General features: G+C 47.4%; 1 protein-coding gene across 1 annotated transcript in view; it reads right to left on the minus strand.

Annotated features, from left to right (window-relative positions):
- The window catches only part of ATP6V1C2 (ATPase H+ transporting V1 subunit C2), a 65,939-nt gene that overhangs the window by 40,743 nt on the left and 5,401 nt on the right, over window positions 1-19,795 (minus strand). The window contains exon 4 of the mRNA XM_054548402.2: window positions 16,282-16,349. Within this exon, the coding sequence (XP_054404377.1) occupies window positions 16,282-16,349 (68 nt within the window). The remainder of the gene's footprint in view (window positions 1-16,281; window positions 16,350-19,795) is intronic.

Below are 19,795 nucleotides of genomic sequence, written 5' to 3' on the forward strand. Positions count from 1 at the left end.
GTGCCTGTAGTCCCAGCAACTCAGGAGGGTGAGGCAGGTTGCAGTGAGGAGTGATTGAATCATTGCAGTCCAGCCTGGGCAACAGAGCGAGACCCTGTTTCAAAAAACAAAAAGTCAATCATGGTAATTCAAATAGACAAAGCAGTGAGTAAATAAAGGAATAAGACAAGGGCGTGCTACTCAGGCCCAGCCCCCTACCTCGATAGTCATCTGGGGAATCCCCAAGGGAAGAAATTGGGTAAGATGGAGTGGGAGGAGTGAGGGGCATTGCCCAGGTGTGAGGCAGGGCAGGTAGGGATTGGAGGCCTTCGGGTGCTGGGCAGGCAGCCTCCAGACACAGGCAAGCTGCGGTGGGGAATCAGGCAAGAAGAGGCCGCCCAGGAGCTTCACAAATCTGCCTGTGGCAAGTCTGTACTGAACGTGCCCTTTCCTTCCTTTCCACAAACACTACGGGGGCACCTCTTAGCCCTGCTGATTTCTAAACCCTAGACCCCAAGGCGTTCAGGGGTGGAAGAATGGCTCTGGGGCAGAGGATGGCTGAAGGGCTTCGATCCCAATGGTGAGGGGGGCTCCTGAGATCTGTCTCCTCTTCTTCTGCACCCACAGCCAGGACTTTCCTGCCATGCAGGGCCCCCAGGACTCTTCCAGTCCGGGGGTATGGGGAGAGGAGCAGCCGGCGGGTGCCTAGAAGCCTTGCACCCCAGCAGGAGGGCTGGAATTGGAGGTGAATACTTGAGGCTACAGATCGCAGGGCCCGAGCAGAGGAGATTCTTAAGTAGCCTTAAGACACAGTGTCTCCAGGGGTTCTGCCCTGCAAACTGCACAGGCCGCTCCCTTCTTTGTAGAAGGAAGGGTTGGGTCTCCCACCTCCAGCTCTCCCGCTGAGGAGTAGTGGATACAGGTTCTGAGGATCCTGAGGGCAAGTCTATGCAACACCAAAGAGAAGGCTTTCTCCCTCCCTGGATTTTTTGGAAAATTCTGGCAAACGCAGGATAGAGTTGTTTGGTTGTCAGAAATTATCCAGAAAGGCCAGCATGGTGACTCACGCCTGTAATCCCAGCACTTTGGGAGGCCGAGGCGGGCAGATCACCTGAGGTCAGGAGTTGGAGACCAGACTGGCCAACATGGCCAAACCCTGTCTCTACTAAAAATACAAAAATTAGCTGGGTGTGGTGGTGGGTGCCTGTAATCCCAGCTACTCGGGAGGCTGAGGCAGGAGAACCACTTGAGCCCGGGAGGCGAGATTGCAGTGAGCCGAGATCATGCCATTGCACTCCAGCCTAAGCCACAGGGCGAGACTCCATGGAAGGAAGGAAGGAAGGAGCGAAGGAAGAAAGGAGGGAGGGAGGGAGGGAGGGAGGGAGGGAGGAACCCAGATGCCTGGGAAGAGCGCAACCAGGTTACAGGGCAGGGTCGGAGGGAGGGCATCTGGGAGCTTCTCTTTGCCCCCAGGAAAGCACTAAGGATTTATATGTGAATGCTCCACACACAAAGCCAAGGCCCCTAGAGCTGAGGAAATGGAGTGCACAGAGGCCCAGAAGCTTGCCCCAGGTCACTTCACTGGTGGCCACATGTCAGCTGGTCCTGACCCCCAGCCTTCCTCTAAAGCCAGTCTCCATCCGTGAAAGCAGGTGCTAGCATGCCCACTCTAGATAACCCAAAACCCCAGGCCTGCCAGTGCCTGGCCACTGTCAGGGTACCTTGATGAGAGGGGCCACCTGCCCCAGCCTCGATCCTGCAGCCACACAGGAGGGGCCCGCACACCTGAGAGGGGAGGCCCAGAAGCTTCCAGGGGGAGCCTGTTCCCTGCCTCCCCTGGTGACTCAGGAGCCCCTGGGCACCTCACCCCATCCTTTGTCTCTCTACTTCCTCCTCCACCAAGGGACAATGAAATCGTCATGCCCTGCAGCAAAGTCACCAGGAAAATGTGACTCCACAGCAATTAAGTGATTTTCTTTTCACAAAAACAAAGGTCCAGTGAGGCTCACTAGGAGGCTCCCCCTGGGGACTCTGGCCATAGACAACATCATGCTTTAAATTCCAACTTGGCTTACAGAAACTGGAAGTTTAAATAAGGAGCTGATCTTTAGCTCTTTAGAGGGACTCCCCTCCGCATACAGTGTGTAGAGCCACCCAGCAAAGCTACTCTTGTCACTAAGAACGGAATTCTCATTGGCCAAGCTGACAATATAGAGTGATTCACCCACATGCGGTCCAGATAGTAATGCTCTACCCTCTTCAAAAAGCCAATTTCAGCTGGGTGTGGTGGCTCACGCCTGTAATCCCAGCACTTTGGGAAGCCAAGGCGGGCAGATCACCTGAGGTCGGGAGTTCGAGACCAGCCTGGCCAACATGGTGAAACCCCGTCTCTACTAAAAATACAAAAATTAGCCAGGCCTGGTGGCGCACATCTATAATCCCAGCTACTTGGGAGGCTGAGGCAGGAGAATCACTGGAACCCGGGAGGCAGAGGTTGCAGTGAGCCGACATGGTGCCACTGCACTCCAGCCTGGGCCACAAGAGTGAGATTTGGTCTCAAAAAATGAAGAAGAAAGTTTTCCCCTTGGAAGGAACAGGCAAGGAGGACCTGAACTCAGCTCCCAGAAAAGTGTTGCTTAAATCCCCTGGGGCCTACAGTCTTTTAGGAATCACTGGGCAATGCCCCAAGTGTTTGGGATAGAAAAAAACATCACACATCGAAGTTCTGGACACTAAGCCAAAAAGTCAATCCACCAAGCAACTTAGCCACTGAGAACAATTGCAGGTCCTGCGCTCGCCTGCGGAGCAGAGTTCCAGCACATACAATGTGAAGGGCTTCCCCTGGAGTCGTGCAACCCGCAGCCCAGCCCAAGGGATGCAGGGGCAAGGCCAGGAACAGCCCAGTCACACAAATAGGAGTACCATGGCTGATAAGCTCTTGAAAATATGTTTACTCTCGCTGGAAATCCAAGAAATGCACATTAAAACAATCACACATCATCCTGCCAGGTACAGGAACCAAGTTTCTTAAAAGCACTTAATAGATGGGGTGTGACAAAAGGGCACTTCTTCTAACTTCATTGGAAAACAAGTTAGTAGTATGTACAAACAGCTTTCAATATGTCTATATCCATTATACCAGTAATTCCACTTCTGGGCATGCAACCTTTTTTTTTTTTTTTTTTTTTTTTGAGATGGAGTCTCACTCTGTTGCTCAGGCTGGAGTGCAGAGGCGTGATCTCAGCTCACTGCAACCTCTGCCTCCTGGGTTTAAGTGATTCTCCTGCCTCAGCCTCCCAAGTAGCTTGGATTACAGGTGCCCACCACCAAGCCCGGTGAATTTTTTTGTATTTTTAGTAGAGACGAGGTTTCACCATGTTGGCCAGGCTGGTCTTGAACTCCCAACCTCAAGTGATCCGCCCGCCTTGGCCTCCTAAACTGCTGGGATTACAGGCATGAGCCACTGTGCCCGACCGTTGGTAAAGTTTTATTTAAACATCTCCATGCAACTTTAAAATAATCAAAAATTTACACAATGAGTTATGCAAGGATATTAATTACAAAATTAATACCCCCCAAAAGGCAAAGATAACTTATGCAGTGGGCTTTAATAGTGGGCTGTGGAATGCAGATAATTAAAGTGGGGTCACCTAGAGGGACCGGGCTGGCTGGCAATCTGGAGAAGTCTTCTGGGTGAGCAGTCTTCTGGAATCGGGTCAATAAGAAGAAGCCTGCCCTGCTAGGCGGGGGTGGTGGGTGGGGGGTCTTCCAGGCATAGGACCAACGCAGGATGGAGCCAGGGTGTCTGGAGAGGAGTACCCTGGGGCCTGACCAGCTAGGGGTCTGGAAGCGAGGGTTGCAAGTAAGAATTTTACATTGAGGGCACAGAAAAGCCACGGAGGGTTTCACGCAGGAGAGCTATGTGAAACTGTGCTTTTATTTATTTATTTATTTATTTTTGAGACAGAGTTTTGCTCTTATTGCCCAGGCTGCAGTGCCACGGCGAGATCTCGGCTCACCGCAACCTCCGTCTCCCGGGTTCAAGCGATTCTCCTCTTCAGCCTCCCCGAGTAGCTGGGATTACAGGCATGCGCTACCACACCCAGCTAATTTTCTCTATTTTTAGTAGAGATTAGGTTACTCCATGTTGGTCAGGTTGGTCTCCAACTTCCGACCTCAGGCGATCTGTGATACGGTGCTTTTAAAAAGATCACTCTGACTGCTGTGGGGTGAATGAATGAAAGGGAAACCGGGAGACAACTGAGTCTGTTGCAAAAACACAGGAACGCAATGAAGGTAGATTCGAAGGACATGCTGAGAAGTAGGTGGACACAGGACAGATTTTGGAGGTGGAGCCCACAGGACTCCGTCCTTACTGGCATCTCCTGTGGAGGGTTGGACAGGGAGGTGGTGCCCAGACTGTCTACTTAAGCACCAGGTGCTTAAGTCGCTGGAGCCTTTGACTGAGATGGGAACAAACCCTAGGCAGAAGGCTGCACAAATGGAAGCTGTCTGTTGAGAATGATACCAACTTTGGACGTGAAGCTAATGCAAAAAGAACATCCAAAAAGGACCATGGGAGGTTGCCCCTGAAGCTCGTGAAAATAAGGAACGTCCAAATGGCTGCCTTTTACCGGGGCTGTGATGAGCACCAACACGGTGTTAAGTGAAAAAGGCCTTGCTGAGACCTGGGGAACAATGGAGCCGTGGGTCCTGGGGCAGGGTCCAAGATGGAAATGCCTTACATTAAATTTAACCTCCAAAGAATGATTTCGGGATTTCACAACATTGCCTCGAGCTGACCCTTACTCCCGCATGTAGTACCTAAAGTGGCCAGCCAACATTCCTTCCTCCCCTGCTGGCTGGACTTCTGCTTTGATAAGAGCTGCTGGGAGCTGGGGGAAGCCTGGCAGATACTAGAGACCATCCCAGCTGGGCCTAAACTGAAAATCAAGGCAGGGGAGGCAAAGGAGAGCTACTGCCACCTGTGAGGGGCCTACGACAGAGCAAGGGCAGACCAGGGGAGTCAGGATGACCAGGTGAAGGCCTGACACTAGGCAGCTACATGATCTAACACAAATGTCTTAACTCTTCAAACAACAATATTCTCATATATCAATGCATGGCAGTTACCAAAATAGAGACATGACAAACCATCAGGCAGCATGGAATTCAAGACAATATACTGCGCACAGAAGCGCTAGAGAGGAACAAAGGGCAGCCTTCGAGGAGTTGTAACTATCATAGATGGCCAGGCGCAGGGGCTCACACCTGTAATCTCAGCATTTTGGGAGGCCAAGGCAGGATCACTTGAGGTCAGGAGTTCGAGACCAGTCTGGCCAATGTGGCAAAACCCCATCTCTACTAAAAATACAAAAAATAGCTGGGCATGGTGGTGGGTGCCTGTGGTCCCAGCTACTCAGGAGGCTGAGGCAGGAGAATCGCTTGAACCCGGAAGGCAAAGGTTGCAGTAAGCCAAGAGAGATTGCACCACTTCACTCCAGCCTGGGCGACAGAGTGAGACTGTGTCTCCAAAAACAAACAAACAAACTGTCACAGACCTTTCTGTATCCTGTAAGGGCAGCAAAGCGCCTAAAGTATAAAAACATGAAATAGCAAATATGACACTCATTGATAGTGTTGCTCCAATAGACGTTTATCAGTGCTGTGCAATGAAAACAAGAGAATACACCCATTTCAGACACCCACGAAACACTTAGAAAAATAGGCAATAGATTAGGTCACAAAGAAAATTTCAAATTCCCAAAGGTCAGAATAGCATCTAACTCATTTTCTTTCTCTTTTTTTTTTTTTTTTTTTTCTGAGACAAGAGTCTCACTCGCCCAGGCTGGAGTACAGTGGTACGATCTCCGCTCACAGCACCTCCGGGGTTCAAGCGATGCTCCAGCCTCAGCCTCCCTAGCAGCTGGGATTATAAGCACCCACCACCACGCCTGGTTAATTTTTTTTTTTTTTTTTTTTTTTTTTTTGGTATTTTTAGTAGAGATGGGGTTTTGCCATGTTGGCCAGGCTGGTCTCGAACTCCTGGCGTCAAGTGATCCTCCCACCTCGACCTCTGAAAGTGCTGGAATTACAGGCATGAGCCATCACACCCGGCCAACTTAATTCATTTTCGAACAAGGCAACAGAATTAGAAATGAAAAACAAAAACAGAAACAAAAGAATTTAAAAATTGCAGAATTGACTGAGGACGGTGGTTCATGCCTATTAACCCAGCACTTTGGGAGGCCAAGGTGTGAGGATTCCTTGAGCCTAGTAGTTCAAGACTAGTCTGGGCAACATAGGGAAACCCTCGTCTCTATAAAAAATATAAACTATTAGTTGTGCATGGTGGTGTTCACCTGTAATCCCATCTACTCAGGAGGCTGAGGCAGGAGGATGGCTCGAGCCCAGGAGTTCGAGCTTGTCAGAAAAAAAAAAAAAAAGCACAATATCTAGGAAAAAAATAATGAAAACATCACATATCAAAATTTAAATTATATACCTCAGAGAAAACTTCATTACTGTTAGCATTACAGAACTAAACAAAAAAAAATGAACTAAGCATGTAACTAAGCATGTTTTACAGAAAAAGAGAGCAAGAAAATAAACCCAAATGAAGAAGGAAAATAAGATAAATGCGGAAGTTAAACTATTAGAAAACAGAAAAATTATAAAATTGATCAATATATTAAAAAGTTGTTTCTCTTAAAAGCAAACTAGGTAAACCACTGGGTAGCCTAATCAAAGAAAATGCAAATACTAAAAAATGGGGGATGCATAGATACAATATATAGGTAGACTCTATTCAAATAACTTGAAAGAGTTCATGAAACTAATGATTTTCTAGCAAAATGCAATTTGCCAATTTGCTCCTCCTCCAAAGAGAAAACTAACAGAGCAACAGTACTGAAAAATTTTGTGAATATTATTAAAGAACTACTAAAAACGTACCAGGTCCAAACATGTCATAATGACATATTTTAAACCTTCCAGAAACAGATCACCCCATTACCATTCAAAGCAGCTATCCTCAAAGCACAGTGGCAGGGCCCGCAGCATCAGTATCACCTAGGAACTCGTAGAAATGCAGGTTCTCAGGCCCCAACTCAGACCTCCTGAATCACAGATTCTGGGGGTGGAGCCCAGTGATGTATTTTTAACAAAACTTCAGGATGATTCTGATGCACACTCAAGTTTGAGAGCTGTGAGTTAATGTGTTCAGCCTTAGTATGCCAAATGTGGTCTTCAGGCCAGCAACACCAGCATCACTGGCGAGCTTGTAAGAAATGCAGAATCCTGGCTCCAGCCCGGATCCACTGAGTCAGAATCTGCATTTTGTCAAGGTCTCCAGGAGGGCCTGGCACAGTGGCTCATGCCTATAATCCTAGCACTTTGGGAGGCCACGGTCAGGGGTATCATTCAAGCCCAGGAGTTTGAGACCAGCCTGGGCAACATAGAGAGACCCCCATCTTTACAAAAGAAAAATGAAAAAAAAAAAAAAATTAGCCAGGCATAGTGGCACACTCCTGTAGTCCCAGCTACTCGGGAGGCTGAGGCAGGAGGATGGCTTGAGCCCAGGAGTTCAAGGCTGCAGTGAGCTGTGATCATGCCACTAACACCAGCATGGGTGACAGAGCAAGATCCTTTCTCAAAAAAAGAGAGAAAAAAAAAGACCAGGAGATTTGTTCACATGTCCAAATTTAATAATCATTCTCTAGAGCTCCAGCCCAAAGCTGTGCAATAGAAATATAATTCAAGCCACACGGGTAATTAAAAAATGTCTAAGGCTGGGCATGGCGGTTCACACCTGTAATCCCAGCACTTGGGGAGGCCGAGGTGGGCAGATCACATGAGGACAGGAGTTCAAGACCAGCCTGGCCAACATGGTGAAACCTCATCTCCACTAAAAATACAAAAATTAGCTGGGCCTGGTGGCGCACGCCTGTAATCCCAGCTATTTGGGAGGCTGAGGCAGGAGATTTCGTTTGAACCCAGGAGGTGGAGGCAGTAGTCAGCCAAGATCATGCCACTGCACTCCAGCCTGGGTGACAGACCAAGACTCCATCTCAAAAAAAAAAGGTCTAGTCACCACATTTAACAAAGTAAAAACAGGTTAAATTAACTTTAATAAGATACTTTATTTAAGTCAAAATATATATTTTTTTCTTTTTTTCAAACAGGGTCTCGCTCTGTTGCCGAGGCTGGAGTGCAATGGCTCGATCACGGCTCACTGCAGCCTCAACCACTCGGGCTCAGGGTATCCTCCCACCACAGCCTCCTGAGTAGTGGGGAGTACAGTCACACCCCACCACACCTGGCTAATTTTTTGTATTATTTGTAGAGAGGAGGTCTTGCTATTTTACCCAGGCTCAGTAAGCCATCTTTAAATGTCTAGATTTATAAATACTATTAAGTGTTTTCATAAGTAACAATGATTGATAGTACAATCTGGGAGGAGGGTGGAATGGAAGAGAAAAAGGCCATTTTCTGGTTAGTTCTGCCGATGACTCCGAGCTGGAAGCATCGTGGAAAGCCCAGGGCACAGAGTCCCCCTCCCAGGGCAGATGGATCCAGACAGGCAGACCATTAATGGCAAGTTGATGTATCTGGAGTGTATTCCCTCCTCTGCCACCCCGTCCACCTTTGTCTTTCTAGGATCTTCTCTCTGGGCCTGTTTCATCATTTGGAACTCTTGCAGGTTAGATGAGATCTCTAACGGGCTGCCCAGCTCTTATAACCCAGGATGCTTCCCTCTATTCATCCATTCAATCAGTCACCAAGGGCCTCCATGTTACAGGTGCTAGGGATCTAATCATAAGCAAAAGACAGGGAAGAAAAATATGACCAAATAATCCCACAAGAAGACGTCAAAATCCACTGTGGCAAGTGCCACGGAGGAGGGGAGCACCGGGTGTGTTAGAGAGGGTAAATCTGTGGGTGTGATGGTAGAGGGTGTGGGAAGAGGTGGGGAAGAGAGTCTCCGGGAGCTGGGGAGGAGGAAGAGGGCTCAGCAGGGGCAGATGGGAGGAGGAGGGGTGAAGAGGCTTGGAACAGCCGCCATGGAAAGTGGGAGCCCAGCAGACACACACAGTAGGGCTGCCAGCAGCTTACAGCAACCCACCATGCACGCGGCATACAGAGACATGCAACCGCGGTCTATTCACTGAATCCCACGAAATGCCGCATAGGTCGTCTCAATCCGACATTCTTCCACCAACAGAGAAGAAAAGCCTACATGCTTTTTACAATTCCAGTTTACTTCTCTTTAGAATGCCCTTACAAGAACTGACTCACACGTATCACTAAGCAGACATCCACACTCAGCTATGCAATCTTTGATCAGCCAACCCTCGGTCAGCTCCACGGAACCACCTGGGTAAGGAAAAAGCCAGCAGCTATTCCATAGACGGGGGAAGCACTCAGGGGCAAGCAACAGTCACCAAGCACCACAGCACCCAGGAGGTCCTGCTGACCGCCCCAGCGCCTGGGAAATGCACTCAATCAACACCGCAAAACAGGCTAAGATACTGTGAAGGACTCAAACGTATTTTCTTTTTTAAACAGGGAGAGAGGTTTTTTTTTTTAAAGATAATAGCATTTGGTTTTTCAAATGTTCATGAATGATAGGGCAAATACAGAATAAATTAACAAAGGCAGTATGAAGGAATAAATTTAAAAAAGAGAGAAAGCTCTCGTAAGCAAAAGCTGCCTTCCAACTACATGGAAAAACACTCTAGTGCCTTAAGTAAATAAATAATAAAAGGATATTGAAACAATACACCCTGAAAATGCTTGTGCCTTCTCCGTTCTCCTGGGCAGAAGCAGTGCTGACAGGTTTATGCTACCGAGGTTACAGACCCACCTAGCATTTATTTACCTAATAACACTCGAGGACTTTTCAAAGAATCAGAGAGGACATTTCAAAGAACTGATGCCATTCTCCAGATTTATTAGTACATATAACCCACTCTTTTACCCCAACCTCTACCAACTCCCAACACAGGACACCCTGACCCCTGAACTAGAAAAAAGCTAAGATTCGAATTTTGACATGCTCAGACCACACCATTTTCCTTCCCCCTGATAGGAAGGCTCTTAAGAATATATAACCACAAGGAAAATGAAAACAATGCACAGTGATTTTTCATTCTTGCCACACCTAGCCCTTATTGTTTACAAAACACTTAAATTTGCACAGGTTCTATCTGTTTCACAATTATAGCCACAGTCTTGCCTGTTCACGCATTTTCATTTCTTTTTCTTTTTTTTTTTTGAGACAGTCTTGCTCTGTCGCCAGGCTGGAGTGCAGTGGCACAATCTCGGCTCACTGCAACCTCCACCTCCTGGTTTCAAGCGATTCTCCTGCCTCAGCCTCTCGAGTAGCTGGGACTACAGGCGCCTGCCACCAGGCCCGGCTAATTTTTGCATTTTTAGTAGAGATGGGGTTTCACCATGTTGACCAGGATGGTCTCGATCTCTTGACCTCATGATCCACCCGCCTTGGCCTCCCAAAATGCTGAGATTACAGGCGTGAGCCACCGTGCCCGGCCTTCATTTCTTTTTCTTAAACATATGCTACACTACCACTAAAAGCAATTTGTGCAACAAGTATGTACAGAACAAAACACTAATATACTTACTGGGGAAACAGAGCAAACAGACAAAAAAGAAACTAAAGTGGGGCTGGGCATGGTGGCTCACGCCTGTAATCCCAGCACTTTGGGAGGCCAAGGCTGGCGATCACCTGAGGTCAGGAGTTCGAGACCAGCCTGGCCAACATGGCAAAACCCCGTCTCTACTAAAAAAATACAAAAATTAGCTGGGCTTGGTGGTGGGTGCCTGTAATCCAGCTATTTGGGAGGCTGAGGCAGGAGAATCACTTGAACCTGGGAGGCGGAGGTTGCAGTGAGCCAAGATCACGCCACTGAGCTCCAGCCTGGGCAGTAGAGCAAGACTGTCAAAAAGAAAGAGAGAAAGAGTGAGAGAAAGAGAGAGAGGGAGAGGGGGAGAGGGAGAGAGGGAGAGGGAGGGAGGGAGGGAAGAAGGGAAAGCGAAAGAAAGCAAGAAGAGCAAGAAAGCAAGAAAGAAACTAAAATGGAAACAATAACAATCCAGGATCACAGAATTTCAGAGCTAAAGCGGTTTTAGTGAATAAGAGGTTAAAAGACTTGCACTAGGGCAGAAAATTGGTAGCAAAGACAGCTCTAGAATTGCTACCATTTCTGCAGCAGGCAGGGAACTATTCACACTTTTTTTTCTTTTTTTCTTTTCTTCCTGAGACAGGGTCTCACTCTGTTGCCCAGGCTGGAGTGCAGTAGTGTGATCTCTGCTGACTGCAGCCTCGACCTCCTGGGCTCAAGCAGTTCTCCCTCCTCAACTTCCCCAGTGCTGAGACTACAGGCATGCACCACCACGCCTGGCTAAATTTTGTATTTTTTGTAGAGATGGGGTTTCACCATGTCGCCCAGGATGGTCTTGAACTCCTGGGCTCAAGTAATCCACCCATCTCAGCCTCCCAAAGTGCTGGGATTACAGGCATGAGCTACCGCGCTTGGCCCAGTTCACACTTCTTAAGCTAACCTTCCTGCACGTGACCAGTCTCCTGCGGTTTGTCACTGCTGCCCAGGAAAACCTAAGGCATTCACCAGCCTAGGGCAGTGGGCTGTTCTCGATGGCATCTGTTACAGGCCTTTCTTAGGTTTAGCATTATTTGATTATGTGATGTGATTATTTTATTAATATGTGTCTTCTCAGCTAGGCCATAAGTTGTACAAGGCCAGTCATACCTCCCTGTGGTGCAGAGAAGCCTAAGAAGGGAGTCAACATTTCCAGATCAAGTCATTTTTTCTTGGATATTAACTTTTACAGGACAGGCCCTGAGATTTGATAATACTTGATTTAGCATGATTTTACTTCCCTTCATTCGTCTGAGAGCAGACAGATTTTATGAATGAGAGAAGCAAAGATTAGTTTTCTTTCTCAAAGACTGTGAATGGTGGCTAGGTGTGGTGACTGATGCTTGTAGTTCCAGCACTTTGGGAGGCCAAGGCGGGAGGATTGCTAGAGCCCAGGAGTTCAAGACCAGCCTGGGAGATATAGTAAGACCTTGTCTCTACAAAAAATTTTAAAATTAGCTGGGCATGGCGTTGTGCACCTGTGGTCCCAGCTACTTGAGAGGCTGAGGCAGGAGGATCACTTGAGCCCGAGAGGTGGAGGTTGCAGTGAGCCTTGATGGTGCTACTGTACTCCAGGCTGGCGACAGAGCAAGACCCTGTCTCATGAAAAAAAATTGTTGGCAGGGCACAGTGGCTCATGCCTGTAATCCCAGCACTTTGGGAGGCCAAGGTGGGCGGATCACCTGAGGTCAGGAGTTTGAGACCAGCCTGACCAATGTGGAGAAATCCCGTCTCTACTAAAAAACACAAAATTAGCCAGGCATGGTGGCGCATGCCTGTAATCCCAGCTACTCAGGAGGCTGAGGCAGGAGAATCGCTTTAACCCAGGAGGCGGAGGTTGCAGTGAGCTGAGATCGTGCCATTGCACTCCAGCCTGGGCAACATGAGTGAAACTCCGTCTCAAAAAAAAAAAAATGTTTACACCTATGTATTATCTCATTTCAAAAAAAAAAAAACCACTGTGAACAGCAAACTACTTGGTGACTAGGAGTGCCTGTGTGTTAGTCCAACATCCCATACAAAGCAAAATGTCACTAACAAAGGCATCCTATTATTCTTAGGCAATCAGAAGGTAAATAGCAACAGAACACAGAGAAACCAATTTTTAGCCCATAGCACTAATCTGCAGATTAGAAATCCTCAAAGTGGCCAGGCACAGTGGCTCACACCTGTAATCCCAACACTTTGGGAGGCTGAGGCTGGAAGATCACTTGAGGTTAGGAGTTCGAGACCACCCTGCCCAACATGGTGAAACCCCATCTCTACTAAAAATACAAAAATTAGCCTGGCCTGGTGGCACACGCCTGTAATCTCAGCTACTTGGAAGACTGAGGCAGGAGAATCACTTGAGCCCAGGAATCAGAGGTTGCAGTGAGCTAAGATTGTGCCGTACTCCAGCTGGGGCAACAGAGCAAGATTCTATCACCACAGCCAGCTAGTATTTTTTACTTTTTGTAGAGAGAGGGTCTCACTATGTTGCCCAGGCTCTTCTCAAACTCTTGGGCTCAACTGTCCCTCCTGCCTTGGCCTCCCAAAGTGCTGGGATTACAAGCGTGAACCACTGCACCCAGCCTGATCTTACTTCTATTACTACGTTATCCAGAAATTATATTTATATGTTGAGAAAATTAGATGTACACACTGTAAACACAATATAATAATAGTTATATTTGGATGGCTTAATTATGGGTGATTTATATTTTTTTCATGCTATTCTATGATCTATAAATGCTTTCCAATTAATCACTTGAGGTCAGGAGTTCGAGACCAGCCTGGCCAACATGGTGAAACACCATCTCTACTAAAAATACAAAAATTAGCTGGGCATGTTGGCATGTACCTGTAATCCCAGCTACTCGGGAGGTTGAGGCAGGAGATTGCTTGAACTTGGGAGGCAGAGGCTGTAGTGAGCCAAGATCATGCTACTGCACTCCAGCCTGGGTGACAGAGTGAGACTCTATCTCAAAAAAAAAAAAAAAAAAAAAAGTTTTCCAATGATTATATATCAGATTTGTAATTTTTTTTTTTTTTTTTTGAGACAAAGTCTTGCTCTGTCCCAGGCTGGAGTGCAGTGGCACGATCTCGGCTCACTACAACCTCCGCCTGCCAGGTTCAAGCAATTCTTGTGCCTCAGCCTCCTGAGTAGCTGGGATTACAGGCGCCGGCCACCACACCCAACTATTTTTTTTTTTTTTTTGTATTTTCATGTTGGCCAGGATGGTCTCGAGCTCTTCACCTCGTGATCCACCCGCCTCAGCCTCCCAAAGTCCTGAGATTACAGGCGTGAGCCACCACACCTAGCCCAGATTTGTAATAATTTAAACAAAGATATATAATTTTAAGACTCCACAACATCCTCATACACTTTTTTTTTTTTGAGACAGGGTGTCACTCTTTTGCCCAGGCTGGAGTGCCGTGGCATGATCTCGGTCACTGCAGCCTCAAACTTCCAGGCTCAGGTGATTCTTCCACCTCAGCCTCCTGCATAGCTGGCACTACAGGCACATACCACCATACCCGGCTAATGTTTTGTATTTTTAATAGAGATGAGGTTTTGCTATGTTGTCTAGGCTGGTCTTGAACTCCTGGAGTCAAGCAATCCCACCAATCTATTCAAATAAATGAGGGTACATCTATTCACAGTAACACAGCCATTAAAAGAATGAACATGCAGTTATGGACTGATATGAAACTATCTCTAAGATACGTTATTTAACTAAAATGCAAGATGCAGAATATATGCTATCATTTGTACAAAATTAATTTTAAGGCTGAATGTGGTGAGTCACATCTGTAATCCCAACACTTTGGCAGGCCGAGGCAAGAGTATCACTTGAGGCCAGGAGTTCAAGGCCAGCCTGGGCAACATAGTGAGACCCTGTCTTTACCAAAAAAATACAAAAATTAGCTGGGCATGATGGCAAGTGTCTATAGTCTCAGATAATTGGGAGGCTGAGGTAGGAGGATCGCTTGAGCCCAGGAGTTCAAGGCTACACTGAGCTATGATTGTGCCACTGCACTCCAGCCTAGGCAACAGAGCCAGACCCTGTCTGCAAAAAAACACAAATAAGTAAACAAATACATGAATGAATAATATTAATTTTAAGACATATTTATTCGTGCATGTATTGGCTATCTCTGGAAGGCTTACCTAGAAAGTTATAGGAAAATTGCCTTAAAAGAGGGGCAATGGAGGACTAGGGGACAGGAAAGAGAAAAACAGGTGAGAAGAAAACTTAATTTTCTTTTTCTTTTTGAGACGGAGTCTCGCTCTGTCACCCAGGCTGGAGTGAAGTGGCGGGATCTCGGCTCACTGCAACCCCCATCCCCCCTCCCCTGCCCAAGCGATTCTCCTGCCTCAGCCTCCTGAGTAGGTAGGATTACAGGCACCCGCCACCACACCCAGCTAATTTTTGTGTTTTTAGTAGAGACGGAGTTTCGCCATGTTGGCCAGGCTGGTTTCAAACTCCTGACCTCAAGTGATCCACCTGCCTCGGCCTCCCAAAATGCTGGGATTACAGGCGTGAGCCATCACTCCTGGCCAGAAACCTTAACTTTCACTATATATATCCTTTTTGTACTTTGGGTTTTTGCTTATTTGTTTGTTTGAGATGGGGTCTCACTCTGTTGTCCAGGCTGGAGTGCAGTGGCACAACCATAGCTCACTGCAGCCACAAGCTCCCAGGTTCAAGCATTTTTCTCACCTCAGCCTCCCTAGTAGCTAGGACTATAGGCGCACATCACCACATCTAGCTTTTTTTTTTTTTTTTTTTTTTTTTTTTTTTTTTTTTTTCTTAGAAACAAGGTCTTTGGGCCGGGCATGGTGGCTCATGGCCTGTAATCCCAACACTTTGGGAGGTCGAGGCAGGTGGATCACCTGAGGTCACGAGTTCGAAACTAGCCTGGACCACATGGTGAAACCCTGTCTCTACTAAAAATACAAAAATTAGCTGGGTGTGGTGGAGGGTGCCTTTAGTCCCAGCTACTCAGGATGCTGAGGCAGGAGAATCACTTGAACCTGGGAGGCAGAGGTTGCAGTGAGCCACGATAGGACCATTGTACTCCAGCCTGGGCAACAGAGTGAGACTCTGTCTCAAAAAAGGGAGGGAGGGAGGGAGGGAGGGAGGGAGGAAGGAAGGAAGGAAGGAAGGAAGGAAGGAAGGAAGGAAGGAAGTCTCTTTATATTGTCCAGGCTGGTGTTGAACTCCTGGGCTCAAGCAAGTCTCCTGACTTAACCTGTGGAGTAGCTAGGATTACAGGTGTGAGCCACTGTGCCAGGCCTCTTTTTGTACTTGAAATTTTGTACTATGAGCATTTATTACTAAAAAATAAACAAACTTAAAAAGGCTTGGTGGGAAACTACACCAATGAGTTTTCCAAGTGTCTCAGCACCTATGCATGATCTTCAGGTTGAAGGCAACCCCTTAACAAGTGCTGCCTCCAGCAGACAAGGTGGGCTCCTGCAGACCCAGCACCCGCAGGGGGACTGATCGGTTTTCTCTGCTCACTTTTGGAGCCAGGTCTAGACGAGTCCAAACTCCGGTTCAGCCAAAGCAAGAACACTGTGTCCTCTGACAACAATGTCAAATTCTCACTTGTATGTAGTAAATAAGGAATATTTTACCTTTCAGCAAAGGTGTCGAGTTTCCCCAACTCATCAGAGAGGCCAACCAGGGAATCCAAGGTCCCCACCTAGACAGATCATAAAAACGTCAGAGGCTCACAGGTTTCTGGCCAAGCATGATGCCATCTCAACAACACGGCAGGGACTCTGTCACTTCATCTTGAATTTGTCACCCTTGGTCAATGGCCAAAGTGGAAAGTAGAAAGAACTCTTAATGGAAACCAGTGGATTTGGGGGTGTCTTTATTTACTTATTTTTGACCAACAGGATAAACTGTCATATGCCTGCCATAGGAAGGAGTGACTACGATGTCACCATCTGACCTCAGCTCATTTTCCTCTTAGAATGGCAGCCTGCTAGTCAGTCATGTTGTTAATCCCCATAGCTGAGGAATAGATACACCAGAAAGCAAGTTAAAGAAGTCCTCATTCCTAAAAGCTTTTCTGCTCCAAGACAGTCCCACCAGTTGTGTTTTCTTTTTGTTTGTTTTGTTTTTTGTTGTTTTTGTTTTTTGAGACGGAGTTTTGCTCTTGTTGCCCAGGCTGGAGTGAAATGGTGTGATCTCGGCTCACCTCAACCTCCGCCTCCTGAATTCAAGTGATTCTCCTGCCTCAGCCTTCCTGGGTAGCTGGGATTACAGGCATGCACCATCATGAACGGCTACTTTTTTATTTTTAGTAGAGACGGGATTTCTTCGTGTTGGTCAGGCTGGTCTCAAACTCCCGACTTCAGGTGGTCTGCCTGCCTTGGCCTCCCAAAAGTGCTGGAATTACAGGCTCGAGCCACTGCGCCCGGCCCCACCATCTTTTTCTCTGTTCTTTGCTGTTATTAACCATGATCTTGAGGCCGAGGTGGGCAGATCACCTGAGTTTAGGAGTTCGAGACCAGCCTGGCCAATATGGCAAAACCCTGTCTCTACTAAAAATACAAAAATTAGCAGGGCATGGTGGCATGCGCCCGTAATCCCAGCTACTTGGGAGTCTTGAGGCAGGAAAATCATTTGAAACCGGGAGGTGGAGGTTGCAGTGAGCCAAGATCGCACCACTGCACTCCAGCCTGGGCAACAGAGTGAGACTGCATCTCAAAAAAAAATTATTGCTGGGAAAGGAGGCAGCTTTTTCTTTCCTCCAACTTCATCATTCACCGAGGTCCTTTTCTTTTCAGAGTACTTATGATCTGTTTTTTGTTTTTTTGTTTTTTTGTTTTTTTTTTTTTTGAGATCTCGGCTCACTGCAACCTCCACCTCCCAGGTTCAAGTGATTCTTCTGCCTCAGTCTCCCAAGTAGCCGGTATTACAAGCATGTGCCCCATGCCTGGCTAACTTTTTTTATATGTTTAGTAGAGATGGGGTTTGGTCATGTTTTCCATGCTGGTCTCGAACTCCTGACCTCAAGTGATCTTCCCACCTCGACCTCCCAAAGTGCTGGGATTACAGGAGTGCCCCACCGTGCCTGGCCATGATCTATTTCTTAGTGTAGAAATTACTACAATGTCCAAAATTGTCTTTAAAGGTCTTTTCACAGAATCAGAAAGAAAAGGGTTGCTATCATGTGATACACCAACTAGATGTTAAAAAGTAATTAGGTCCTGAGACTTGGCAGAATTTCAAGAAAACAAATTAAGAAAAATAATTAGGAGGCTGGGCACAGTGGCTCACACCTGTAATCTCAACACTTTGGGAGGCCAAAGGTTTGAGACCAGACTGGTCAACCTGGTGACACCCCATCCCTACTAAAAATACAAAAACTAGCCAGGCATGGTGGCATGTGCCCGTAAACCCAGCTACTGGAGAGGCTGAGGCAGGAGAATCACTTGAACCCAGGAGGCGGAGGTTGCAGTGAGTCTAGATTGCACCACTGCATTCCAGCCTGGGTGACAGAGAGAGACTCCATCCAAAAAAAAAAAAGTAATTAGGAAATGATGAAGCCTGAATATCTCTACCAAGTCAAGTCGCTTCTTTTCAAGCAACTTAATTTTAAGCAACTTCTGCAGGGGCTGTGTCTTCCTTTTTTATCTTTTTACCTTCCAGAGTCTAGCACAGTGCCTCACACACAGTATCAATGAGTGGATGCAGAATTTACTAACCCATACAGTGTCAATTGCTGGACAAGAAGAGGCAGGCTTAAAAAGGCAGCAAGATGTGGGTTCAGAACCCACTGCTGCCACTTACCAGCCTGACAACACTTAGCCTCTCCCAACCTGTCCCCAGAGTCAGCTTCCCGGTGATGCATTTAAAGTACCTAGCGGTCAGCACTTTGCTCAACAAATGTTAGCAAATGGGGTAGCATTACAACCCTGGTAGCTGATGGGGCAGCTGTTTTGGCGGAGGGGCAAAGCGAGGTTTGAAAAGGGAGTATATGGCAGTTTTCTACAAGAGCAGATGCTGGGCAGTCAGTGCCATCTCACCAGCACCTGTGCCATCTGGTCTGGGAGAAAGCTGTAGTGTCTTCCCCGTGGAAACCTACAGCCTCAGAAAGCACCATGGTAAATGCACTCTTTTTGAAGTAAACTAATTGTGTGGCCAGGCTCACTCTTGTAATCCCAGCACTTTGGGAGGCTGAGGCAGGTGGATCACCTGAGGTCAGGAGTTTGAGACCAGCCTGCCCAACATGGCGAAACCCTGTCTCTACTAATAATACAAAAATTAGCCGGGCATGGTGGCACGCGCCTGTAATCCCAGTTACTCGGGAGGCTGAGGCAGGAGAATCACTTGAACTCTGGTGGCGGAGGTTGCAGTAAGCTGAGATCGTGCCACTGCACTCTAGCCTGGGCGACAAGAATGAACTCTGTCTCCAAAAAAACAAAAAACAAAAAACAACAAAAAAAAACAATTGCACATGTCTCATTCCTTTCTTTTTTTTTTTTTTTGAGATGGAGTCTCACTCTGTCGCCCAGGCTGGAGTGCAGTGGTGCAATCTCGGCTCACTGCAAGCTCTGCCTCCCGGATTCACACCATTCTCCTGCCTCAGCCTCCTGAGTAGCTGGGACTACAGGCGCTCACCACCACGCCCGGCTATTTTTTTTTTTTTTTTTGTATTTTTTAGTAGAGACGGGGTTTCACTGTGTTAGCCAGGATGGTCTCAATCTCCTGACCTCATGATCCACTCACCTTGGTCTCCCGAAGTGCTGGGATTACAGGCATGAGCCACCGCACCTGGCCTCATTCTTCCTTAACGTTGGTTTCATTTGAACTTTGCCCTCCACTCCAAGAGCCCTTAGATGCCTGGGCACGACTCAAACTCCCTTCTGCCACCAAATTCCCTCCCTTCCAAAGGGATCCTAGATTTCCTCCCCTGCCCCCAGGTCAAGAGTACAATCAAGGCTGAAGCCCCCCAAGCCTGCACATCTAAACTATATGGTCGGTCTTCTGAGATGTTGCAGACAAACCAGGAGGAGCCAGAGGAACACCCGAGAGAACTTGAGTGTGCATTTAACATGCTTCCCATTTTTTGAAGCATTAGACACTGCTACCCACAACCTCGTCCCCCTGTTCATTCCTTCCTGTGGCTGCACC

Source organism: Pongo abelii, chromosome 12 (genome assembly GCF_028885655.2).
Source record: "Pongo abelii isolate AG06213 chromosome 12, NHGRI_mPonAbe1-v2.0_pri, whole genome shotgun sequence".
In the NCBI taxonomy this organism is placed as follows: Eukaryota; Metazoa; Chordata; class Mammalia; order Primates; family Hominidae; genus Pongo; species Pongo abelii.